Here is a 27,329-nt window from a genome sequence, read left to right on the forward strand (position 1 = left end):
AATAAAACAAAAAGATTGTACTCTGCAAATGATGTTTTATCTGATAATTCTTTCTGTTCAGTTATTAAATCTATAGTTATGAAACATTGGCATATTCTGTCATCCGACAGGACACTGAACAACAGTTTCCAACATCCTCCTTTGTTCACACACAAGAGGGCAATAAGTCAGAGAGATCGCTTGGTGAAGGCTGATTCACATGCAGCTAGACCGAGGGCATTCATTTTGGGAAATTTCCCCTGTAGATCATGTACCTCATGTGGCAATATGGTGAAAACTGACAAATTCAATGACACACACAGAGGAAAGGAGTACAGAATCAGATTCCTAATCACTTGCAACACGACCCACGTAATTTATTTACTATTCTGTCAATGTAACAAATACTACGTAGGTCAAACATCTCGAAAGTTGAAAATTAGGGTCAATGAGCACAGAAGTAGCATTAGACGAGCAGATATGACATCATCCATGGCACGCCGTTTCTGTGAACATGGGCACAAAGTTGAGGATCTAAAATGTACTGGAATTGAAAAAGTGTGGCTCAACCGAAGAGGCAGTAATCATGAAAAATGACTCTTACAACGGCAGTGTTTTTGGATACATCAGCTAAAAACCCTTTATCCTACTGGCATGAATGAAGAATGTAATTTGATCCCTTTTCTACAAACATAAGTCAAGTGACACTATATCCTCCAGAGTGTTATCTGTTCCTGCTATTCAAAAAAAGTTCAAAAAGTTTAAGTCAATCTGTAAGGAATAAAGAAAATTGTTCAAAGTTGCATTATACCAAATTAGTAAGTGTGGCTTTGATAACAGATGTAGCTTTGGAGGCTGTACTGATCCCTTGATTATATTTACATGTTTAAAGGCTTTTGTCAACTATTGGTTTGAACTGATTTATGAACGGTGAGAAACCTGAGGCCCACAGTGATAGCCATATTTGTTTTGGAATATGCTTTGTGAATAATGCTAATTTTAAATATTGTTATTTCAGTATGTCTAACTGGATGTACTGGATCTAACTGGATGTACTTCAGATGAAATTGTTTGAAATTATAATGCACAGTATTGACTGACAGTGAAATTCTATGTGATTCCATTCTATGTGATGTGTTTCCATGTGATTACAACACCACAATGATTAGAAATTAGGTTCACCTGGCAATCTACCTGTCCCCTATAAATAAGGAACGTATTCCTTCATTTGTACACACTGATGAAGGCCGGATGGCTGAAAACGTTTTGTGACAGATGAACAATTAAATCAAGTAAATGACATATTTCTGAGTGCGACCCTCTCTTCACAAAATGGTACAGCTGTACAGTAAAATTAGAGAGAACTTTGAGGATAGAAATGGTCATTTATGCTGCCAAAATAGCTATAAATTATATAAACTGGGGAAGATCCTCACAACATAATGAGAGGCTTCCAAATCTTCAGAGCAAGGACCTGAATGTTAGATAATTGTATTCGGTTTGCAGGGTCCTATGAGGATAGGATAAATTAAGATCAAAGATTTGAATTTTGTTCACAGACTGAATGCATAATAGGCTACGCCTGTGTTTGTGGCGTGTTTAATTTGCAGCGAATTTACAGAGGAAGTACAAATTTCTATTGAGTTGTGGGGCTGTAATGACTCCGATGCGGCCCGGAACCTTTCTGTAGGCGCCTCAGCCCAGACGGACTGTTTTGGTCGTCACAACAGAGAGCTGTCAAACGACAGAAGTGCCTCCCTGCCTATCCGCAGTAAGGTCTCTAACATTGTTAATTTTACATATTTTAGCAAGAACATGTTTACGTAACTCATTGACGTGATTATGTATCACTGAAGAAAACAAAATGAATGTATTTTAACCGTATAACTTTGGGGAATAACTTTGTTTACTCGTTAGCTTAATGGTTTAGCGACCTAGCAAGAGGAAATTGAACTGAGGCAAACACACATGTAGCTTGACAACCTGTCATTTGTGTGTATGTGTCGTGATTTAGTACCTTTTATTACCTTTGTAACAGGCTGTCACTGGATTTCCCTGTGTGTGAATGGCTTTATAGAGCTCCCTGTGTCAAACTGCTGGCTAGCATACTCGCGAAGTGATTAGTGTGTTTATCCAGTTATCTAGCTAACTAACTGGCCATTGGCCAGCCAGGCTTAAGGCTAGTTCCGTGTAAACAGTAACCATGCTGCAGATGAATGACAGTCAGTTGTAGATTCACTTCGAGCAATGTTCCTACTAGCTTGCAACTGCGAACAAAATGTTAACTTTAGTCTTCATCCAAAGTTCATTGGCATGTTACCTTCACCATAACATTTGCTCTCTATTAGGCTTTAAAGCAATGGAGGCTGCTGACTCAAAAGATTGAGGACAGGGCTCACTAAATTGTGGAGTGAAAGGATATAGCTATTAAGTCAACTGTACTAGATACTAACACCAAACAACTTCGTATTTAAGGAAAAGGTTAACAAAAATAGGTGATCCCCCTTATCCCCTCTGGACCAGACTCCCCTCTAAAGCCATACTTAGATAGTTTTTTGATTCTATTTCAGAGTGTACAGATGAAAAATGACACAAGTTGAGGAGACACACAGAAACTGTCAGAACACAATTTCATTCTATGAGAGGACATGGAGCAAACAGTAACAACATAATGATCACTGATCCTAAGTTCACTTTTTTGCCTTCCTGTAAGTATCCCTTTAAGGGGAGTCTTGTCCATTAAGTTCACTGCCTTCTTGGATATGCTCTTATGGGGATGAGGACAGGGAATTCTAGAGTTTCACTAGAAACATTTAAATCTAAATGATGTTTGTGTTTTTTGTGATATTGTTGCAGCTCTTAGTTTAATAACTTGAAGTAAGTAGGTAGATCAAAAAGTGTAATTACAAAATAGCAGTCTCCATTTTTCAGCCATTGTATATATTGTTCACAAAGCCAGTATAACTATTGCTGTCCTTTCTCTGCAGGCCTGTAGGATGGCCCAGGCAGACAGCAAGGTGCTGGTTCTGGGAGCGCTGGCAGGAGTGGCTGGAATCAGCTTGGCTGTGGTCTGGTACCAGGGCCTCAAGTCCAGACGAAGAGGCTCCTGGCCGGGCTTCTACGTCAACACCGGTAATGAACAGGCTGCCGGCGTCACGATGGTCGACGGCCCGGGCTTGCCCAGGGGCCAGGCTGAGGTGCTGGAGCGCCTCGAAGCCCTGATCCAGTGTGTGTCCGAGCTGAAGGATGAGATGAAGGCGTTGAAGAACGCTCTACCGACGCTGCCGGACCAAGTGAGGGAGGAGCTGAGGGGGCGCGGTGGGGCGGAAGGAGCGGTCGGAGCGCGGCGAACTAGCCCTCTCCACAGGACCACGCCCACGCGGAGGAAGAGGGCTGCAGGCACCGCCGCAGGGGCCAGAGCCGAGGGGCAGAGCTCAGAGGAGGCAGAGAGTGAGGGAGGGTGAGTACTCCTAAATCCTTCACTGGAGGAACCCTTTAAAAACTTTCAACACTCCAATGAATTGATTACCATAATTGTGTGGTAATCAATTCATTGATTGCTGCGGCATCATGTTGCTTTAAGCCAAAAGTCTAAATGGTAGTTTACATCTCTGATTTGTTCACATAAAACAGGCTAGGCTCTAACCCCCCACTCTCCCCAACTATCTTGTCAACAATATATGATTGAGTGCACAGTTGGCGTAGTTCAGTACTATCCGATTTCCAAGCCATTACAAAGTGTTGGCAGATGAGGAATCATACATTTTTTCCTCTCACAGGGAAAGCTAGGCAAAGCTACTGCCAGTGATCTCTGTCAATATTTTGGAAGGTTGCTCCCATGGCAATTATTAGCGTGCCAGACTACCATGGGCTAAAAGTATCTCCATTACAATCGTCATCTATCTGTAAGCTAATCATAGGCCTCCACTGTCCATACAATGTCATTAGCCTCCAACTGTTTAGTGGAAACCAGCCGTAGCTAATACAAACAGCAGTGTTTGTAGCTAATCTCCTCTGATGTTTGCCACGTGGCTTCTGAATAAATGCCTTACTCGCTACGTTCATCACATTGATAATAATTACACATTTTGATAATGAGGATACATAATTTTGTCTTGCTCTGCTCTCACCCAGTGAGGAAGAGGGGATCATTTTCAAAGCGCACAGACTGTTTTTCTTTGATGCTTTCGCCCATTTACTACACGGCACGCATACCTTACATTACTACCAACCATTTTCAAAGCACACTATACTTTTTTAGATCTTTCAATATTTTCTCGATATCGCTATTTTTTTTTTTATTCAAACGTTCAGCTGATAAACCTACCTTAAAATCCTCTGCTGCTCTGGCTAACATTCGTGTCCAGGTTTAGAAGTCATGAACGTTTGAATTTGGTTTGTATAGCAATCATTTCTTCTATATTACTATTTTCTGGTGCAGATGTACATTCTGTTGTGTGGGTTTGCAAGTGCAACAGAGAGGAATGGTGCAGTCGTGTACTATCGATAAATTGAAAAAACAAACTTCATACTTCGTAGTTAGCCAGACTAACTATTATAACAGCGCTTCCCACCAGCATATGAATGCACCAGAAGATGCGTAGACTTTTCAAATCAGTGTGGGCACTAAACTAAATTACCACGGAACAATAAAGTAACTGACGAAAATAAACCCGGGCGGGATGTTCACTGTAATGGATTACTTATCTCAAGGAAGTTTCAAGTCTCTGCAAGTTTATTTTCACTCCGTACTGAAATGAATGGAAGTGAATGGCTGCCTGAAAGGTAGGAAAAATGCATTCAGACATCTAAAAAAAGTATGGCATGCTTAGGAAAATGGTCAGTAGTAATGTAAAGTATGCAGAATTGTAATAAATGGGCTAAATGATGCAAAATCACCAGTATGGTCCAATCTGTATGGAAATAACTCCAATACATGCACAATAGAGATATACTGTGATAGAACAAGTAGCAAAATGGCATACACTGTAAGTTAATTTACCATTTAACAATCTTACTTGATCAGTATCTGAAGCCAAAGTCTTATGTCCATCCTACTTTACCAGTTAAACTTGCTTGCTTATTTTACGTGGCTAAATTAGAGCTGTGTACCGATGCCTCAGGTGTTGGAGAGAGTGGCACAGGAATCTAGCACCACATGCCCAGTCATCCACCTCCATCCACAGCCAAATACCTTGATCACACGCCAGCCTAGAATAACATAAACAACAGATGTCTTTCCTTTGAATGGACTGCCACTTATATCTCATCTTGTAAAAACAAATATCAACAGTTAAATGATGATCATTAAGCCAAAAGGCTTTACATTTTTCAGCAGTCAGGCAGACTTAAGCTTTTCTTGGACATGAATGAGATATGTTCTCAACACGCATCTCAGAAATTGTATCAAATTGGAACAAATCAAATAACGTTGAGTTTGAATATCTTAGCACATGGCCGCAGGAGATCCATGCTAGGAGCTGGGTGGCCGTTTAGTCCATCACGCTAACAGTTGACATGGATTGATTTTACCTATGCTTCTTCTCTGTAGGACTATAACACTGAGCACTACCTGCATTGGCATCCTGGCAATTTTGAGGTGTATAATGGGCCTCAGATCAGAGCTGTATGGCTCCTCCCCATTGTTGCTCCAGATTATTATCCTGGCAATGATTTGTCAATTGCCTCGGAGCAATTTTTTACAACTACAACAAAGCAAAGTGGGCCAACTGAACATCCAGTGCACTTGGGATAATTAATCAGTGTTGTGTTTTGCTGTCTGTGTTTTCGAAGAAACACGTTCCGCACGTAGGTAGAGTTCAGTGCTGTATTTTTCTTCAGCAGTTTACAATCCAAGGTATATTGTTACAGGGTTTTCAAGATACCATAGTTTTATGCGAAGACGGCTCAGATGCAACCAAATACTTCCATTCAGCAACATAACATGTATTGGTAACAAAACAAAACAAATAAATTACAAACATCCATCTAAGATGTCACTTTTTTGCAACTTGTGCATTAGTATCTAGAGAGGAAGAAAAGGCTTTTTTTCTGAGGCTGTAACTACATGCCATTTTCAGAAAACGTACCTTTTTGCACGAGGTGTTGAAGGTGAATTTTCAGATAAACTAAAAATAATGTCGAGAGATGCTGAAAAATGATCTAAGGCAATGACCTTGGTCAAGTCGAGAATGACATAGGACCGACGTATGAAAAGTGCTGGTGTCACCCATTAAGTATCTCAGTTATTGTAAGAGTTTGGCACTGGAAGTAAGAAAGGGAATACCGTACCATGTGAGTGGTCTTTCATTAGGCTTGAACTACTATATATGATGATGAACAGGGTCATTTCAGGTCATCCTACCTCTTCCTATGTAAACATCACCCTCCCCTTTGGTTAGAGAGGCAGACAGAGGTGTAAAGACTGCCCTCTAGCAGATGTGGATCCCGGGTTTTGAGTGACGGTGGTTGGCCCCATCAAATGCTCTTAATTACAGCCCAGGTTATTATGCTTTAAAAGAAATCACATCACGCACACACCTCCCGTAATTAAAGAGCCTTTCCCGCCGCTCTGTTATTTGTATGAGCAGAGGGTGTGGGGTTAGACGGAATGGTGCAGTGAAGAAATTCCAGCCCCTTAGGGAATGCCTGGCGTTCACCCAGAGGAACCAGTTACACCCCTAATCCTCACATCCATTTAAAAGGCTCTCCATGTCTGTTTGGGCTGTCTTGGAACTGTTTGGAATCACAGCATAATATCTCCGCACAATATCCCATAAGAACCAAGATGCTAAGCGTTGGGCAATACTCATTGCTCAGTTCTGTCATTGCTCGTTTGTTGAAATCTAAAGCCTTAAGAATACAGTCAAGATTAGCAAGATTAGTAAATATTTTGCTTTGTGCAAAATCAGGTTTGCAAACATTTAATTCAATATTTTACAGCACAAAAATACATGTAGAATTCATCTTTAAATGTCCTAGTATCAGCAGCTGAGACAGTAAATCAGAGTGGAAAAAATATCTTCTATCCAATTCAATTCAATAAATTTATGTAAGCAAAGCCATTAGTGGGTCAAACAAGTTCCAACAGGGGTCATCACGCAAGTATGGATAGGGCCTCTTAACAACTTCCACAACAAGCTCTGCTGTAGCATGACACATGCATCATGTAAACCATCAATAGGTGAAATAAGATTTTTTTTTACAGTTATAATTTTTTTTTACTGTTTTATCATGACACTTGTCTCTCTGGAGTTGATTGCTTGTGCAAGCTTCATGCATGATTTTCTAACCTTTGTGTTAAAATGGACTGTATAGCTCTAGTACAGATAATTGCAGTTGATTCATAAAAATATCTAAGTCATCATCTTTTCTAAACCAGCTTTGTCTGGTGTGTTTGTAGAGATATTCCAACTGTGACCAGTGTTGGCATACTTGCTGATTAGACAGTCTTGCTCAAGCCTGAGTCTGTGTAGGACAGCATGTTACTGGTGGTGCTCATAAATGACAAAAAGTCAGTATGACATAATGTCAAAATTATGGAGTAGGGCAGAGTCAGTCAGAACAATGAACATGTCGACCTCGCCACCGAAAGGTTGAAAGTTTCAATTGTTTACTCCATTCACTCCCCATGTGTCATAACGGCTTCCTCAGAGCTACCTCTCTACAAGTAAGGAGACCCATCAATCACATTGACTGTGTGCCAAGCTGTCAGAAGCCTCATTTAAAAGTATCTTGTAGGAACTTGTAATTCCTCCAACAGTTCCCACTGCAGTTTATTCACATCACGTCGCTGTAGCTCAAGGACATTATAACTTCTTTTTACCTTCTCCAAAAAAATAGCATTTATGACATTGGATAGTTGTTGATTTAAGCAGAGCAGTTTTGTTTAGTGACGGGCATGCCTGATCAACACACACAGAAATGTTTATAAAGAGAAAAAGGAACTCATTGTCTGCTTTGTGATTAAAAGCTTTAGCCTAACTGTTCTATGACGTCATGGTAGGTGTTGTTGAGTATCCAAGACATTCACATTAACAGTCTCAAGTTCCTACTTCCAGGAAAGGCATTTAGGCCAAACCAACATATTTATTTTACTTCAGTTTTTGAAAGCATAGAATGTATCTGCTGCACACAAACCATGTCTTCTAAACAGGCTGATGTGTCCCCAGTCACCCTGACCGGTCTCTGACCTATGTATGTCAGGTACCACTCTGACCACCCACAGTTCCCATTCATTTCCCTTTTATATAGTTACCCAGGCATACCTTGCTAGGCTCCAAGGACCGTGATTGCAAAAGGCTTTCACGCATACATTTCAGGATTCATGAAAAGTTGATCTTGCCACCAGTATCAGTGATTTTCTCCCATTTTCAGTGATAAATTAAAAGTGAAACCTAATTCCTGTTATTACCCAAGGTATAAACGTCATATTTTTTTATATGATTGCACAATGGCATTTGTCTGAATGAGGCTCCAGGCTCTTCTGCAGCTGACCATCACGGACATCTTGTAGATCTGCACATCTGCACTATTCAACATCACAACTGCAAGCAAACCATTTAGTTTAATGTTTTGCATTTGCAAAGGAGTGTAAAATGTTACACAAAACTCTACGCATGAATAATGAACAGTAGAGTGCGCTTTGTCAGTTGGATTTCTTCATCTTCCCGTCCTTTCCTGTATTCTGCAGTATTCCTGTATTCTCAAGCGGGTACTGTGGGTTTTTTCCCCCCTCATCATTTCATTCACTTTTCTTTCATCACCCTTTTCTTTTTGCTTTCATTTCTTGAGGTGCATTCACATTTCTCTAACAAGTGCAGGTGTCCCCCCCCTCCCTCTTCCTTGTGATTGTATTAATTTGAGAAGTATTTCTTGCCTAATTGCCTTTTGGCAAATTTCATTACAAGCCAAAGCTTGTAAGCCTTTGTACACAAATAAAATCTTTGTGCGGAAGCGATATCTGGGGGCAAAACCTCAGTCTCCAAACTCACTCTCCCTGCTATTTTAGAGCGACAGGACAAATCAGCTACAGTATCCTTCACAAACCTGCTTCTCTAGTGAAGAAAAAAGCTGCCAGTTACTGTTACCCAGTATCAACAAAAACAAACTAGTGTGAAGGTGCGAACACGCAGTATGACTTATTGTCATTGTAATTTACTCATAATGTCACAACATGTCTGTCACTTTATTGGTCATCCTTTGCTTTGTTTTTCTGCATGCCATTACTTATCACAACAAACAGGGGGCATACTTGGCACCTGTTGGTTTCATGATGCTAAAGATGGTAGAAACTCAATGATGTCACTGCATGGGTGGTTCAGCAGCTGATCTGTGGGAAAGATGAGAATTAGCAGGTGTCTTTTAGAGACTCAGCTCCAGTCCACCCTTTGGGCATCTGGAGAATCAATATCTCTGCTCTCTCTCCAGTCAGCCATTGTTGTCGAGCTGGCTTTCACTGGCTCTGTCACCAGCGTTACACAGACTGAATAAGCTGGGCTGAATGCTCCGAGGCCCAGTGATGTTGGGATGGTAACTCTTCATCAGGTTTGTTTTGAACAGTGTAACCGTGGAGACTGCCATTGCTAAGCTCCCTTGAAAGACTCTCTCATTCCCCCCAGGTTCTGTTTATTGAATGGCCAACCTCCCCTAGTGGGCACACAGCCTGTTGAAAAAGATGGTTAGAGCCTGTTGCCAATGTTAGCTATTGTATAGCGTATGTTGACAAAGTGTCACAAGGTTGGACGCAGCATCAGCTACTAGGTAGATATCTGTGTTAAGCGTTGCTAGGTACAAATCATTATCAAAGTTGATTCTCAGACTGGGTTTCATCCTTAATCTTCACTAGAGTTAGTATGCCACTGCTAGCATGCCAGTGTTATTGGAATGTCTTATTTAGGATGTGTGTCCTCAGAGTTAGATATAAAGTGAATGTTCTAGTGGCTCAAAGTTGTGAAAGACCACCAGTATCAAGCTATTACTTAAATCTGCCCCATGAGTATATTGTCAGAAGGATTAGGTTATTTCCCCTTTCCTCCCCACTAAGTCGAAAGAATAGAAAACATTAATTCTCTACCTTCAGCCTTTCCCTTCTACCCCAAATTAGAATTATACTGTGCAGATAATCCAAGACCTCCACTGTCATGCGTGATGTGCACCATATTCTCTGCACTGGCCTCTCCTTGAGCATTAATTGACCTGATTAATAGCAATATTTTCTATGTTGTTAAACTCATAAATGTCTTATGTGCTCCCACTGCTGCATGTCATCTTCTGTGTTGGACTTCCCATATGCATTACAAGATTTAGCAGACTGATGACACTGAATGCTGTTAATGTATTACTATATATGTTGCCCATGGTTGTATGGTAGAGTAGAGAAATCTTTATTATCCCCGAGGGGCAATTTGTCTTGCAGCAAGCAGATTAAACACATACATAATAACATACATGCATAAAATTACTATGTATGAGAATGTATGTGTTTTTCTGTACTGGCCTTGCAGACTGAATTTCCCTCCAGATAATAATGGCATTGCATCTTATCCTTTTGTACTGTAAGACATATATCTGGTGATATCTGGTTTGTTCTTTGTTTGTTCTTTCAGAGCTGTGTACTATTAGTAACATTTGAAGGATGATGATGGTACATGCACACATACATACATACACAGTAATACAAATAGATCCTTAGCTTTTTTTTTCTTTCAACTCAAGTGATTCATGAGCCGTGGAATGGTGTGACAGGAATGCGCTGATCACTCAGTCCTCTGCTGTCTCTCTCACCAACTCCATTGAGTAAATAACCGCAGGGAGGGAGGGAGAGAGAGAGAGACAGAGAGAGAGCGAGATAGAGAGAGAGAGAGAGAAAACGGACTGCTGAATGAATGAAAGGACAAACAAATGAATGAATTAGCAAATGAATGAATGACGGAACTCGAATAACATGACAGTCTTGCCATAGTTAGCCAAAGGCCAGACCTTCCCTTTACGAGGTGGTACTCTGCAAAATGTGGTGCAGACAGACAAAGAGGGAGACCACAACAAATAAATGGCCATTAGTCATACAAAAGCACACCCATTCAGATTTTTAAGCTGGGTTGTATTGGCCAATAAATGGTTTGAGCCCTGCCTGCAGGTTTTAGGGTTTACTTTGCGGTCACTGCGTAGAGAGGGGATTATGAACCTGGGATCATAAAAAGGGCTTTGGTGTACTGTTCCAAAAAGTGGGTAGTATGAAAACAAATGACCAGCAAAATAAAGATAATCCAAGCCTAATTCCTTTTATGGATTAGAGTTAGATTGATTGTCCCTTTCTTACCAAGCCACTGGATGTGGATGAGGTTCAGTCTGATGGCTCACACAGTGCTCACTCTGTATCACTGAGTTGCCTCTGTGTGGAATCTTCCTTCCAAGAAAACTGACTTTAAAACAACAAGCAGGGGGAGTCTTTGAGCTAACAGGCCAGGCCTGCTGGCCACACACACATGTGAGGAGAGACTGACAGCTGTAATCTTCACAGAAAGCATTTCTACTACTGGGTGTGCCTCCATGAAACTCACTTTAGTTGGCTTTAAAAAATGAAGGGAAAGAATAGGCCTGTAGCAATGACGTTTACAGTTTTGCTCTGATGCTTAAAATGTCTACCTTTGCTTCTATATAACTTATTCTACCGTGCTTTTCATCTTTTTTGTTAACAATTTTTGTATTTTCAAATGATTTAGAATCGGTTTGGTGGTACCAGACGAGGTGATGGTTGGTAAAAGATTAATTCCTCCTTCATCTCACCATGCTGTTGAAGTGTCATTTGTTTTGTAGCCTGTGTCAGCCGTGTTGCATTTTTCTTAGCAGTTCTTTTTTCTCGACTGGAGCACATCTCTGCAGCTCACATGTCCTCATATTACTCGTGTAATCACAGCACTCTGGGCTGAAGGTGTGTGTTGAGGGGTGGAGTCTGGATGGACCCTCCGGCACGAGGCACCTGTTGGATCCATAGTGTTTCTGTCTGTTGCCCGCTCTGACACATCCCACCAGAACCATGGCTTGCAGACCAAAATATTCCCTTAACCGCCAATGACGCACATGCAGCTGCTGCCAACACTTAATAGAGGCTTTTCATATTTTCACCCTTCTTTATGTCTTTCATTTCTACCTATGCCATTAATATAGTTATTTTTTTTACTGCTCCTTCTTAAGTGTTAGCTTAGGGTGTTTGGTGTTACTTACAGTAGTTGAAAGGGGACCATAAAACGTCTAATGCAAGTGTTGCGTGCCTCACCCTGACAAACAAGTCTCCCTGTGTTCAGTGGAAAAGCCTTCAGGTATCCATGTTAAGACGTCAGGAGTTTCTTAACAGCCAGTATTTATAAACAATTAAGTGACACAATTGTGTAAACAAACCTGTAGCCATTTGCATGTAAACATGCAGTGAATTTTGATCCATTATCATCAACATCTGGCAGAGAAAGGGCCTTAAAAAAAATACTTGTTAAAACTTGATTTTAATTGATCCTAGTCATCATCAGAGAAATTCCTCAGCTGAGATGTTTTCATTCCGCCTCACAAGTAGAAGATGGTTTTACACTGAGTTACTGGGACACCGGCCATGTTCTTGTAATCCAGGAGAATCTGTTTATTGATGCTCACCAAGGCCAAGTTGTACATCTCGCTGAGTGCAGAATGGAGACAATCACACTTGTTGATCTGAGCCACCCAAGTGTTCTGTTGATCTTCTTCCAGCATCAGTAAACATCCATATGCTGAGAGTGAACTGAAGCTTCACTTTTTGTTTTGCTAACGAATAGCCCCCTGTGTTTGTTTGTGTTTTCAGGTATATGACCGCACTGACAGACTCTGAGGAAGAAGAGCCAAGTGATGCAGGTCAGAGGGGGGAGGAAGAGCCTGTGGACCAGCTAACTGTCCTTCTTGAGACGATTGACACTTTGCATCACGGCACTGAAACCGACAAGAGAGAAAGCCTCAACACCCTGCTGGAGAAGAGAGAGGAGGTGCGTTGAATTGGGTGTGAAACACCTTCATGGATTAGGTTTATATCCATTATTATTGTCTGTAACCCTGAAGCTAATTACAAAATCGTATGTCTAACCACCTTGATCAACCTCTCTATCTTTTGTCATAGTTTGGACAGAACTCTACATTTCTATGGCGATTAATCCGGGCTTACTGTGATGTTCATGACATCAGCTCCAGCCTGGAGGAAAAGAAGACCAACGCAGAGACTGGTAATCTATCATAATTGTCTATTAAACCTTGTTATATACCTCATTTACCGTGCTTCCCACTGGGTGCAAGGTGATGTAAGGTCATAAATACAGCTGTGATACTGGCTGAACCCTGAATATGATTGTCTCAAGCACAGAGAACTCGTAGTAGCACTGGCATACTGAATCAAGTGCTGAATGACATCTGGAAAACCCAAGTCCGCATCAGTCTCTATTCCTGTAATGACCTCAGTCAGGTGGTTTCAGTTCTGGGCCAACAGAGAATTGGCAGAAATGATATTTGGCAAGCTTTGACCAAACTTATAAATTGTCTGTGGTAACAGCCTGTGATGGACCAGTGATGATTAACTGCAAGTAGGATCTTTTAGTTTTATTGGCATTGTCCAAATGAATCAAAAAATACTCATAAATCGATGTACCCATATAGTTAATATTTAATTGTAATACTGACTTGAGATATTACTTCTTGATACAGTATATCTGCTGTACAATGACAGTGCTGATGGTAAAAGAGAAACATTGTTAGAGCAGCTTCCATAAAAGTCATAGTTGTTTTACCTCTTTGAACATGAATGATGTTCAACCAAACTATGATTGTTGGTACTTAAATATGCTTAAAAATGGACAGAAGACCAGGCCACTGCACTTGGACTAGTTAATGCATAATCATTATTCAGAATGCCTATTCAAAATGAATAGCACAGATTGCACTCAACAAAGATAACATCTTTTGTGTTTTATTCAATTCCATGGTGGACAAACCATTTTTAGGGTGTTAGGGTTTCATTTTTTTCAGATCCTTCCTGGCTTTTACACAGTTATCTCCCACAGGTCTTTTAAAAGCAGAGCACAATAACTTACTCTGCTTGTCTTGTGTTACACTCCAACAGCATGTAGATCATAATGTCTTTTTTCTTAAACAGAGGCTGTTGTGTGATCGCACTGAAGTTCAGACTGGATTGACCTGTTTCTCTGTAATCCTTCCTCATTAATGTGCCTCTAATCAGTGCTGGCCAGGTGCTTTCCGTAAAGATACCATTGTCAAAGGGTTTGACAGGGTTATAGACATGGTTATTTAAAGTAACAGGGCATCAGATTCAACATTCATTCAGGTATTAATAGAGCAAGTGGAATGAGACAGTTGCCAGTGAGGATTTAAAACCGAGCTCTTCCTGGATTGCATTTATATATATCACCTTTTGTTTTTATTGCTGGAATCCAGTGCCTAGTGGCGTTTCTTGATTTATATAGCTGTTATGTTTTCTCAGTCAACACACCCCTTGATTCTGCTAATCCATACTCTCTTCTTTTGTCATGTGAACAAGAATGTCCTGGATGGATTGTGTGTTGAGTTTGTGTTTCAGTGTGGCATCATTGTCTGTGGTCTATCCTTTGTTTCCCCCTCAGGGAAGAAAGTTGGACAGGAGGCCGTTGCGCTGAACCCTTCGTGTGCTGATAGTCATCAGTGGTAGGTATACGTTTTTCCATTCATTCATCCTCCCTCCATTTACAACCTAGTTTGTGTTCCTGCTGGTGCATCTCCACCAGACCTGTGAACTACTAGATTATGATTATGCAGTTATAACAGAAACAATAGTTCAATAGATATAAAAGGCCAAATACACAAGAAACGTCTGATTGAATCCGTAGCAAAGTCGCTGAAGACATTCCTATGAATTGCTAGTCAATTCCCTTTATTAATGCCATTATTTTTCACAATTGGGTGCAGAGATTGCTGCAAAAAACACAACGTTTGGTGACACAGTTAAGGGTTCATGGCATGTCTCTATTGTGTGGGCCCACTTACCTTATGTGAATTACTCATGGTTGAATTCTTATCCAGCCAACTTTTTTAGTAAATGCTAAAGCTATGAGACAGTATGAGAACATACAGCAGGTATTTTCCCCAGATGAGAGGTTTTGGGGGGGGCCTCTAGTTTTGACTGACGTCTCGGCCTGGAGCAGCTGTCCCTGGATCTGTGACTCTGCCCTTTCTTCGGGCAGTTCAGCAAATTCACCGTAAAGTGAATCAAAAGGAGCCTCTTGAAGAGCCTCCCCTGATTGATTGTCAGTACCACAGGGGTAGAGGAGAGAGTGATTCTGATGTGTGTATGTTAGCTTGTGCTCAACTTGAGCTGGGCCTCACTGTTGGGACTGAAGCAAATTAGGCTAAAATCTGTGGTTGTGCGATGCAAAGAAATCTAAAAAGAAAGGAAAACTTGGCAAGAGAATGAGTGGAACATTGTACAGCATATCCTAGCTGTATGCTTTGCAGACATACATGTTTGGGAGATAACAGTAGCTGGCCTCCCAGCATCTCCTTCCTGCAGACCCCCCTCCCCCCTCAGCTTGTCCACCTGATAGCATCACATCCCTTCCAGTTCCAGGAATGTAAACATGGCCTGGGCTCACTCAGATAGCCTGATGGCTACACTGGAATAACACACGCATGTGATTAATGGTCTTCTGTTATTGCAGTTGCTGTTACTCTACGTTGGTGTTTGCTTCACACCATGAGTCGTACCGATTTAGTGCTCGGGTTCATCCTGGTGACTCTGCGGGCCGTGGCATATACCAGTTGCTTTTGGCTTTTTGGGTCTGAATCCAACTCCTGACCTTTGTTTGACCTATTTCCCTCATACATCTTGTCACTCTTTCCTATGATCTGTGCTGTTCCTCAGAAATGACTAAAAACTGATCTTTAAGGACATATCTGCTGCCTCTGTGTGATGCTGGTGGACATTACACAAAGGCTAATTCTCCCTCAGAGTGGGCAAGAGTATAGCAATTATTTGAGGGAAATTTTGCAGCTGTAGGTGATTCTAAGGCAGGAAATCAAGAGTCTCCGCTCCCTTGGCGCTTTTGATGAAAAAACCATACCTCCTCGGTTGCTTGGTGAGGAAAAATCCCCTTGCTTTTAATTAGTTGTGCAGAGTGGGCCTGATGGCATGGATCCTGTTTGCATTTGTGCAGGCCCCAGTGTTGCATTCCTCATCTGAAACACTGCTCATGTCAAAACTTGACTGCAGATCATACACTGAATCCATGGCTGGAGTAGAGCTGATGAAGATTGCAGCAGATTAAGGTCTGAGATTGGCCTGCAGTTGCTGGAGTTTGAAAACAACCGCTGACTCTGCGTAGGCTCCAGCTCACTAATAAAACGCTGTTTTATTTCCCTTTTTATTTTGCATTAACTCATGTTCAGATCTTAGGAATGCCAGTTGGTGAATTTATCTATCCGAGATCGCTATACATTACTATGAGTGCATACATTTTTAGTGTAGGTCTCTCTTTGGCAGCATTAGTCCCATGCTCTACCCATTGAGATATACAGGAGATCTTTATGCTGTAGTCCAAATTTTGATTTTTTTTTCTATATGTGGCTGCATTGGACCTGTATATACAGCATATGTAAACGGTGCACTTTTTTTAATAAAGCCTATGTTTGTTTGTATAAGCTAATACTTTCCCTAGTGTACGTATTTGTTACCATTCATTACATTCCCTAAGTGAGTGTCATGTGTAATTGATCTCCAGCATGTGGTTACTATCCTTACCCAGGTGTGGAGTTTTCTCATGGAAAACAGTCCCAGAGTGCCTGGTTGAGCCAGCGGTCCTGTTTGCTCTGCTCGTTAGGAAATAATTAGCATTAGCTCATGCACATACCGCAGCACTCGAGACGTCAAGTGAAAGAGAAGGCTGTGTTTGTTTAGTTAATTAAGAGCAACAGCTTAAAAAAGCTTAATGCTTAATCCTATATCCACTAATGGAATTTGTAAGATCCTTAAACTGATCAGAAACGCTGTCTAAGTTGAATGGACAGGGCAAAGTAGATAAAGCCGCACTTGGAGAAGGGAGGAGATGGAGACTGGGGACCGTGCCAGGCAGTGTTGCAAGGCAGTTTATGTCTGAGGTAATTGTTTACTTACTGTACCGGTGTCGTGAGAAAACTTGTCACCTGTTTTCCTGAATGCTGCTGAGCTCGTCACAAGTTTGGCAGATGTGGTTTAGATGCACTGCCAGTCAGTTTCTGCTCTGCCACAGAAACTGCTTGTGGAGAGTTCTTGACACAGCCAGTGTGAATACCTTACAGATCTTTATGTTGCCATCTAGCCTAATGTAATATTAAAGTCTTGGCTGTATGAAAGCAAGAAGTGGGTAAATGAATGTGATGTCCATCTAACAGTGATCACTTCTCAAGAGCTTACGCATACTTTCCCACTCAGTGTCATGCACAAAAGGACAGCTCAGCTCTGTACTTTTCCCAGGAGAGGCGGATGAGGACTCTTTTGAAGTCGCGTGTGTAGGGCGGCACTTGACTCCACCAAAGAGCCCCATTGAGTTGGATGCTATCAGTCTATCCACGGCACTCCACACTGTCACCCCCCCCAACTTTTGAACTCCTCCATGCATGTCAGCCTAGACGCCTGCACCTCTCCTGCTCTCAGATGCCATTCTTTAAAAGCTCTCCAGTAGTGCTTAGCTATGGAACTTTCTAGTAAACCACAAAAGAGAGCTGATGTGGAAACGCAAGTAGTATATAATGTGTGTCTATGTGTGTCTGTGTGTGTATCAATATGAGTGTGTGTGTCTGTGTGCACAAAATCGCGTGCACACATTCATGAACGGGGTTGCGCGGGGTGCTTTCGTGACTGCGAGTGTGAAGCCTATTTGTATAATCTCAGCAGGCTGGCGGCCGGGAGACGTGATTGCATTCTTGTATCGCCGGCTTTGTTTATAGGTACGTTTTCATTGATCCCACCGTGTGAATTCAGCCCATGTAAATCCCTGACTATAGGGCCCCTCCGATGGTACAAAGGGCCGTGGATTAACCAGGGAGCCTGTGGCAGTGCCAGTCAGAGGAGGGGGGAGGTGGAGGGGGGAGGCGGGAGGGGCACTTTGACCTCTGGAATGACAACTTTAAAATTGAACACATGCCTTTGTTGCTGTGGTGAAAATTAGGGTCGTCCTGACAACACTGTGCTCTGTTCCCTCGTGCTTTATCAGCAGCTATGGAAACACTGCGTGTGCTTTGACTTTAAACCTCACTGTGGGTGTTTAGAGGCACTAAATATGGTTCATCACTGTGGGAACACTTGACACACAGTTAAGGTTTTCACAGATCCCACTCCCACGCAAAAACGTCTAAGCACAACAGCGCACTTCACTCACTCCCACACAATCTGTCACACAGGTTGTCCTTGAATTCCTCGAGTTCCTCCTCCTGTTTCTGTGCAAGTTTTAGCCTGGAGCGCTGCCTAGTCCTCTCTGTCTTTGAATGAGCTCTCTATGTTTGGATTTGAAGGCTGAAATCAATCTGCTGTTTCCGCCAAGCAACTGACACTTAGGCCCTTTTGTTTTTGCCCAGTAGAGTGGGGGATTTCACTGAGCCACGATGAAAACGCGGACTAACCTTGCGCAATTATATGTTCTGTCTCTCTTGCTCTCATCTTCCCCTGTCATAAATGTTTTGTCCCCTCCCACCTTTCCTCCTCGATATTTCCCCTCCGTGCTGTAGACAGTCAAGAGAGATATTATTTCAACACAGAGGAGGAAAGAAAGGAAAGGCTAAACAACAGCAGGTAGGCCCCCGAGGCTAGACACACCTCTCCACACCTCCACATCCCATCTCCCCCACTCTCTTTTATTCCCTCCCACTCCCTCCCTCTCTCCACCCCCACCTCTCTCTCTCTCCTCTCTTTCACTCGAAGAAAATATAAACTTTACGTAAGAAATTGCCAGGAAAACATCACATGCTCTCTTTTCGTGCAGCACGGTGCAGAAAATGCCGATCTTTACTTTTGTGTTTATTGTTAAATTATATTGCATGGAGGACACAAAGCCCAGGATAGGGATGTACTTCAACATAATCACTGGATGTGTCCTTTTGCTTAATGAAAGCTTCCCCCTGTCTTTCTACATAGGGAAAGTCCAGGTGGGGAGATGAGCCAACACCATTTATGCACTTGGCCAATCATGATCAGCTCTGCCACTGGCACTCCTGGGTCCGCATACTTCTCATTAAGTGCTGCCAGAATTGCTACATGCTGAATAATGGTAGAGCTAGCCTATCAGAGGTAGGGGAAAATATGTCCTGCGGTAGCCTAGATGTTGAGCAATCTCTCCCACAGCCCTCACCTGTGCAATGCTTGATCTCAACCATGATTAGTACTCCCTTCTGGTATGCCACTCTGGTCTCTTTCCTCACCTGACCTCTGACTAGATTTATTGCATTTAATCACGTAATATATTTCAGAATGCAGGAATAAACAGAGGAATTATTGATTGGTTAGCATAACTCCTCAAGGAAAATGGGAGGTGGTTGAGATCATTTCATTATTATTGACTTGGACATATATCACATAGTATTGTGGGAGATGTGTATTAGATTAGTCTGTTCATCTATAAGTAGAAATATTGCTGGACAGTGTACTGTATTACCTTCAGTTTCCAAAAGTGTCTATCCCAGCAGGTGGCCCTTAGGTACTGAGTGGAGTCAATATTAGCAGTCTTGTTAAATGCCCTGACACCCCACCAGCTCTTCATGATGTTTACCCAGTTCTCACTGATGGTGTGTGATCCAGTGTTGTTTAGATGATCTGAGTTCATTTAAGTTGTACCGTGCAGTCCGGTTGTGGAACCGCCGCACACAAGAGGCGACTCTCTTGTCCCGTGGAAGCTAAAAATAGGGTTGAATGCGGTGGCCGGGCGCAAACCAACAGTGTCCTGGCTCGGTTTCCACACAGCAGGTAGTCAGCCATTGGTGGTGGATTTTCTCAAAGCCTTTACATCCAGCAGTATGTTTTCATTGGAAGCCAGGCGGCACAACTGCAGACAGATAGCATCTCTGCTCCTGTGATATTTTAGAGCTCCCTACTCATCGAGCGCCAACCAGCGGTATGGCCGCGCCCCGCACTGCCTTAAGAAAATAAACACAGATCTTTTTGGTTACAGTTAAACACAATTCACCCAGCTTTGTTTGCTTGGCAGACAATATTTAGGGTGCGTAAGAGTATGATGTGGTTAGTACTTGTTTTAACATTGTTAATTTTCCAAGGCGCCCACACTAAATCGAAGTCATGATCTTTAGCACAAAGTCATAGAGATTTATGTTCGCGTGCAGTTGCACACAATTACAACCACCTGAGCTATGATTTGGGTTTTTTTTTGTTTGTCTTGTGCCCTATGATCAGAAACCGGTTGGAACAATAACAGTTAATGTCGAATAGCTCAATTTCCTACCTGCCAAAGAGAAAGATCATACACATTACATGATCTTAATATTGTAATTACCTGCTAATCATGTAATGCAATTTGCACTCTGGCACAACTCACTAAATAACCCCCCTTTTTTTTCATTGTTTTCTCTTGGCGTTCAAATCCGTGTAGGCGTGCTGTGCCCGCTTCATTTCCCCTGATTAAAATCCAGGGCGAGAGAGACAGAGAGAGTGTAAGAGAGTGAGTAAAGGAGCCCACCTCCAACTCATGCCCTGCTAAAAAAATCCATTCACACATACCAGACACCTCAGTGCACACACACACACACATACAATTGCAGATTCCATCTACCATCAGCACCACCATGTCAGACGACACTGTCAGATGACCTTTGTGCCCGCCGATCCTTCATGTAAAAAGGTGTTTGTGTCGCGCTGTGGTGTTTGACGCAGAGTACCAGCAGGATTAAAGCAGCCTTGCGGTGAAAAGTCTTTGATCACCTCTCTCCTCTCCTCTCCAAACCCTCAGCACCATGCCAGCTTACAGAACGCAAAGTAGAAACCACTCTTTGTTTCTCCTCCTCCTCCTGCTCACTGGTCCCAGTCGGTGTATTAATTAGGAGGCAGAGTGAGGGAATAGAGGTGAAGCGGCTTATCTCTACTGATGTTGTCTAATGAGGAGTCTCGCTAAGGAAGGTTGAGTGTTGCTGGCTTTTCGGTGCCCCCTGGGTTGGCTGGTAGCTAGTGACCCAGAGAATGGGTGGTGTGACCGGAAGGTGCTTCCCAACCCCCTCCCCCTCCGCCCAAAGCTCCACTACCTGACTCCTGTATCGGAGTCAGCAATCAGTAGGGCTGCATACCCATCGGTATCATTCAAATTTTTAGCACGGATATTGATTCCAACTTGTAAAAAATGCTCAAAGTGTTGGATTCTTCCAGTTGGATCACAGGTTTTCAACCAGCCTAAGGGTATTTGTATTTAGAAAATCAGTTGAGAATGATCAGATTTTATTTTAAAAAACAAATAAAATGTACAAATGTTACACTGAAAATCATTTATCCTCTTCTGTAGTGAAATCTCAATCAACAAAGAAATGCATTGGAATAAGCATTGATTTAGAACTGATATTGAAATTGAAGGCTTGGAACTGCTGTCCGTATTGAAATATTTCCAGGGATATTTTTGCCTTACTGATCAGCATTATAAAAATGGATTCCCTTGAGCAAGACACTGAACCCCCAGCCAAGACTGGTTGTCCTGGGCAGCTCCCAATTATTGAACTCTGTGAATGTGAAGCAACGCAGGATAAGAGCAAGCGTGCTCAGCTGGCTTTCCCTGGATAAATAAAGGATAAAAAAAAATGCTTTGTTGTGTCTAACAGCCGAAGCCAAGCTTGCACGTGCCAATGGGACATGTTCATTCACCTTAGCAGTATAACTCATCAAACAGTTAGGAGTGAACTGAATGTCCTCTCTCCACAGGTATGCCATCATGTGCGGTATCATGGCAGAATATGACACAGTTCAGAACAGGATAAAAAATGGATATATCTTTAAGGTAAGTTGTTGTCTAACACATAATCTACTAGTTTATTATTTCTGTGCAAGTTCTAATGCACATTTGGCCAAACCGTCTTAAGCACCCAATATACAATACTATATGCAAGCATTATTGCGTGTATTAATGGTCCTATAGTGTACACATGTCGATTAATTGGACATTGCTCCTCCTGTGTACTGGTGTAGAGGGGTTTGCCTCGCTGCCTCGGGGCTAGATATCACTTCTCCCACTATGCCGCTCCCCCAGCCAGTCAGTTGCATAAGGTGGCGGATGGAACAACAGCACGTAGCATTTATCTTCCTGTCAGCAGCTTCCCCAAACGCCGTGTACCTGCAAAAACTCTTGACAGGTGAAACAGAGAGAGCGAAAGAGAGAGCTGGAGCGTTAGAGAGGGAAGATATGAGAAACCTGAATTGGAGGGAGGGAGAGAGAGAGAGAGAGAGAGAGAGAGAGAGAGGGTGGAAAAGAAAGAGGGGAGGGTGCGTGACAGCGAGGAGTGTGCGGTGTCTCGGTGCGATCGCGTGTGTGAGAGGTGTTTGTGAAATACTTGTGGGTTGGTGAAGCAGGACAGATCAGGTCAGAACAGAAGGGAATGGAAATAGCAGCCGTGTCATGAATCAACACTGAAAATCTTCTCCCCCTGCCTGTCTGTCTCCGCTCCCAGGATCATCTGGATAAAGCCATTGAGCTGAAGCCACAAGACCCCATGTCCTACTACCTACTGGGCCGCTGGTGCTACGCTGTACGTGACCCCTCCACCCCCCCCCTCATCCTCCTCATCCTCCTGACACACTGCTGTACCCACACAGCCCCAGCAACACACCTATTGTTCCCATCTCTCCTCACATCGACAAACATTGAATTTATGGAGGCCGACATGTCCGCATGGCCTCCTGGCTTTTGCTAACCCACCCACAGTTTCCCCTCATTCATTCCCACTGTTTAGGTTTCCCTAAGGTTTGTTTTTCCCTCTGCGATAGCTGTAGCGAACGCTACGGGAGGTTAACACCAGCCATTGTTAGCTTTAAATCAGATTGCACCAGAGGGGTATTTTTATCCTGTTTCTCTTCGGCCTGTGTTCTCTCAGTCCGAGGAGTTGTTTCCGATATCGCTCATGATTGTTTCTATGAACAATCATATCTTGTCTGTCGACCAGGCATTCCCCTTTAGACATGGCAGAGGTTACACCATTCATGTTTCTTACTAGAAGTGCAGTTGCTGAAATGAAAGAACTGGTGTTTTCCACAGTTTTGCTCATTTCCTTCATCAAGCCGCTGTGGCACACAATCCCCGTCCTATTTCCTGTTGCATGACTTTATAGTGATGATTTGGCACATGGTCCCTAATTTCTATATTTGAAATTATTATGCGATGATGACATTAGAAGTCATTTAAAAAAGTATATGGAGAATACTGTATGTATGAAACAAGTTTAGCTATGCTACTGCAAACGGTTCCTGTTGGTTCATGAGCTGCTCATCAGGTAACTTGCTGCCAGTTATCAAAATAATTGCCTGAAAGGAAGGAAGCTATTTCTTAACATAATACAGACACGGTTGAGATTGCTCTGATGAATTATATAATGCTCCCATGCACCGTCTGCACAAGAGCAGGAGCAAGGGAGTGGGGACTGTGCAAATTGGATGGAGCAGTAACACCTGATGTTTTTGGGGCTTGAATTTTATGGGCTCTCTGCTCAACAATGATGCACTGTTTGCATTCAGGCAGCGGTTCTCTTTGAAAGGTCCTATGATGACGCCAAGGCAATGCTACACCTGCAATTACACATTGCTATGATGAATGGGGCGAGGGAGGAACAGTACATGTTTGACCCAGGCTCCTCCTGGCCATTGTCTTCTTCTGGGAAAAGTGTCAGTGGAAAAGGACCAATGTGCCTGCAGTCATGGAAAACCTGGAAAAGTCACAGAATTGGACAGTTGTATTTTGCAGGCCTGGAATAGTTATGAAAAATGATAGGTACCCAAAAGGGTGTGGAAGTTTCATGGATATTTCTTTCCATAATCTCTTTCTAAACTGTTCAAGTGTTAATATGACTGTTGGCTGCTCATAGATGTAATTACCTTTGAAGGGATAAAAAGGCAAAAAAAACAAATTTCCAGATTACATAAATCCCAAGAGATAGCTGTGGTTTGCCAAAACAAGATCTGGGACATTCAAATCAGCTTTTCAGCAGCAAAATGTGTAGGAAACCTGAGGGCAAGCCAAGACTGAGGTATGGCCATCAGATCCTTTCTTGGTGTGATGTGTAAAGATTTTACATTTTTTATTTTTATTTTTTTACTTTGGAGCACCTTGCTGCAAACATTTGCATAATAAGTAATTTAAAATATGAATGATTGCTTGAAACTACTATAACTCTTTAATGCTGTAAGATACAAAATTTATAATAATTATTTAATGCATGGATTAGCTTAATTAATTGCCTCATTAGCATAACTAGCTATTTGTAATATATAATTGTGATGATGGACGGGACATTAGGCAGCTCAAGTGCCTCTTGTTTGTTTATGTTACAGTTAACTGTCATTGATGGTGTCTTATTGGATTTTTTTCTCTGATTGTTTATTTGCAGGTGGCTCAGTTATCGTGGATTGAGAGGAAGGTTGCTGCTACATTATTTGGAGAGCCTCCAAGTGCCACAGTTCAAGATGCACTGAAGAATTTTCTGAAGGTGCTGTGATTCACTCTGCTGGCATTCCCCTCCCAACTGCAGCATTTCAAATCAGCCTCACATGCAGGCCGTCTGAGTACTTGCTGGGGACAGTTAACTCGCCAGCAATGCTACCAGTCTGTCTTTATGCCTGCTATAATTGCTATTAAAAACTTAGACTTTTTGATTTTGTTCATTTATTCTCTAGATATGTGTGTTTTTAGATGGGAATTTACAAGCAGAGGACGAGTGTGTACCCCGCTTGTGTGTTTTTCCTGCTAAGATCCGTCTCTCTGTGTGTGTTTAGACTTATTTTGTGCTTATGCCAATAAGGGTTGATTGTCTTATTTTGTATTTCTTTAATCTATTGTTTTTTGTCTTTTGATTGGTTGTTGTTGTCATGTTGTCCCCTGAGTGGCCCTAAGTATTGACGCATGTAGCACACAGTGCCCTATTTGTCTAGCGCTAAATTGCAACTTGCCTCCAGGTCGCTCCTGCACCCAGTTTTTAAAGACCAAACCCTAGGTATTTAGAGAGGCTTAATCTGTGTTCCCACATTTCACATGTTTATATAGTAAAGAAATGAAATCTGCTCCTGGCCAATATTCCCGTGCATGCCTCTTCCTCATGTCTTGTGTATCTCACCCATCAATTTGATTTAAGTGGTCCCTGTTATGACTTGTCGCTCATGGCCCCAAGGCCTCTGAAGAGGCTGTCTCTAGCTTCAACAAACATCCTGCAAGGTTATACAACATCTCCAGTTGCTAACCAGTGGCCAGGTGTTATCCGTACTCGACTGACTGTAGGAGGGCTGTTTAAGTTGCAGGGCAGGAACAAGACAGGCAGGGATGAGTCAAGGGAAAAGGCCGTTGCTAGAGGCCTTTATAATGATACAGTTAGAACAGTCTGCGATTGGCTGTGTGGAGATCAATGCCTTCATTTAAATCCATTCCATTTAAATCTAAATCCATGCCTGATTACATGGCTGATTTAGTGCCATTAAAAGGATTAATACAGACAATAATGTTGCTACCACTACAGCTTTACTGAATGGTTACTTCCCTTGAATATGCTCTATTTATAGCACTTGATTATTACTTTGAAATAGGCCTACCTCATACAGTCCTTTCTATATGTATAAAGAACAGATATACAGTTTGTCTCTGTTTTTATTCACAGGTCGAGGAGATCCGTCCCAAATATTCCAAACTCAACTATGTGTTTTTAGCCAAGGTCAGTACAAGTAACTTTAAGTTATGCATGTAGCCATTTTGGCACTAAACTATGCACTGTTCTGTGGGACCCTACTGGGATCCTCTTCTCAGACTAAACTATGCATTGACCATTATCATTGTTCTTTTCCTTGGACAGTGCTACAGAGACCTTGGGCAGAAGGATGAGGCTAAGAAGATGTGTGAAGCTGCTTGTTCAATGGATACAGTCTCCAAAGAGGTAGAGCTCATCGTTGGCCTATCGCAATGCTGTATTTATATCCATCTCACTGGCTCACTCCTTATGCTTTGTCTCCACATTTCCACCCACTTTACACTTTGACCAAAGCTGGCTGGATCATGAAACCAGACACATTTCATGAGTTGTGCTTGTTATTTGTTTGTTTGTTTTTTTTCCAAATCCTCCTGTTCTTTGGGTAGGTAGCCAGTCACAAACCAAACCACACCATACCATGGCTAGTCCCAGCAGGGCAGAACAGATTTAATGGAGACAAGGCAATACACTGTAGATGATTGTATTTTATTGTATTATTGTATTTTAAAGCGTAGTCTTTCTTTCTCCTAGGATGAAGAGGCACAAAAGGAGCTGGACTCACTTTGCCCATCGCTTGGAGTTTGAAGAGACTGTCCAATAGCACATTCTTTTGGAAACTATCATTTTCCATGAGTTGAAAAGGAGCCATCCTTCTCTGCTGGCACACTATCCACTATGGGCTCTGTGTGTGTGTGTGTGTGTGTGTATGCAGCGTGTATTCAGAGTCCTTCATGTTAATTCACTCTGTGAGTGGAGGGAGGTGGGCTGTGCATCCAGGGGTTCGCTGGGCACACACACGTATCATTACTTCATGTGTTAGCAGAAATTGCTGCGTTATATCATCATCATTGGGAGCAATAGGCTGCCAGAGTCAGAACCGTCCTGCAGCGTTTTTAATCAGACTTCTAGACTAACTTTGTGCTTAGACAAACTTTTTATTTATTTTTTTCAGCACAGAAAACAAATCTTGCATACCAGATCATATCTGATCAGTCAAAGACTTGTTTTTCCCTTTCTGCACAGACCACCTCACAAAAAAAATCAAGTCTATTGCAATCAAGTCTACTGGGTGGATAGAAATGATAAAGAAATTAGAGAAGAGATCATAAATGTTATATAAAATTTGGGTGAATCATCCATTATTAGTAAAGTGAGAGCAAGTATGAGTATGTATATCCCTTGCCCATCTCTCTGTACAGCAGCGTAGATTAGATATCAAAAGAGACATTCTCTGCGACGTCTGATTGCACCGGTGGGGAGTGCAGCAGCAGCGCGTCTCAAAGATACTGAGTTTCCTCGACGACAAAGACTTGTCACATTTTGGGAAAGTGATCCACGGAGCTTGTTGTTCCTTCCCGCCGCGTCCTGTTTTTGTTGTGTCTCCCACCACGCAT

General features: G+C 42.2%; 1 protein-coding gene across 2 annotated transcripts; it reads left to right on the plus strand.

Moving 5' to 3' along the window:
* Positions 1-1,708: 1,708 nt before the first annotated feature.
* On the plus strand, positions 1,709-26,595 carry LOC139661050 (regulator of microtubule dynamics protein 2-like). 2 transcript variants are annotated; one of them, XM_071539371.1, is made up of 11 exons: positions 1,709-1,755; positions 2,967-3,439; positions 12,809-12,986; positions 13,118-13,220; positions 14,628-14,688; positions 21,920-21,995; positions 22,663-22,740; positions 24,592-24,690; positions 25,849-25,902; positions 26,041-26,121; positions 26,467-26,595. In XM_071539371.1, the coding sequence occupies exons 2-11, from the start codon at positions 2,976-2,978 to the stop codon at positions 26,518-26,520; spliced, it is 1,248 nt and encodes a 415-aa protein (XP_071395472.1). In that variant the 5' UTR covers positions 1,709-1,755; positions 2,967-2,975; the 3' UTR covers positions 26,521-26,595. The 2 variants fall into 2 exon arrangements, with proteins under 2 accessions (XP_071395472.1, XP_071395473.1); XM_071539372.1 differs by having other exon boundaries at positions 1,717-1,750.
* Positions 26,596-27,329: the final 734 nt, after the last annotated feature.

This window comes from Centroberyx affinis, unplaced genomic scaffold, assembly GCF_046629955.1.
Source record: "Centroberyx affinis isolate AG114_WGS23_722 - 3 ecotype Tasmania unplaced genomic scaffold, CSIRO-AGI_Caff_v1 ptg003442l_1, whole genome shotgun sequence".
NCBI classification, from domain to species: domain Eukaryota; kingdom Metazoa; phylum Chordata; class Actinopteri; order Beryciformes; family Berycidae; genus Centroberyx; species Centroberyx affinis.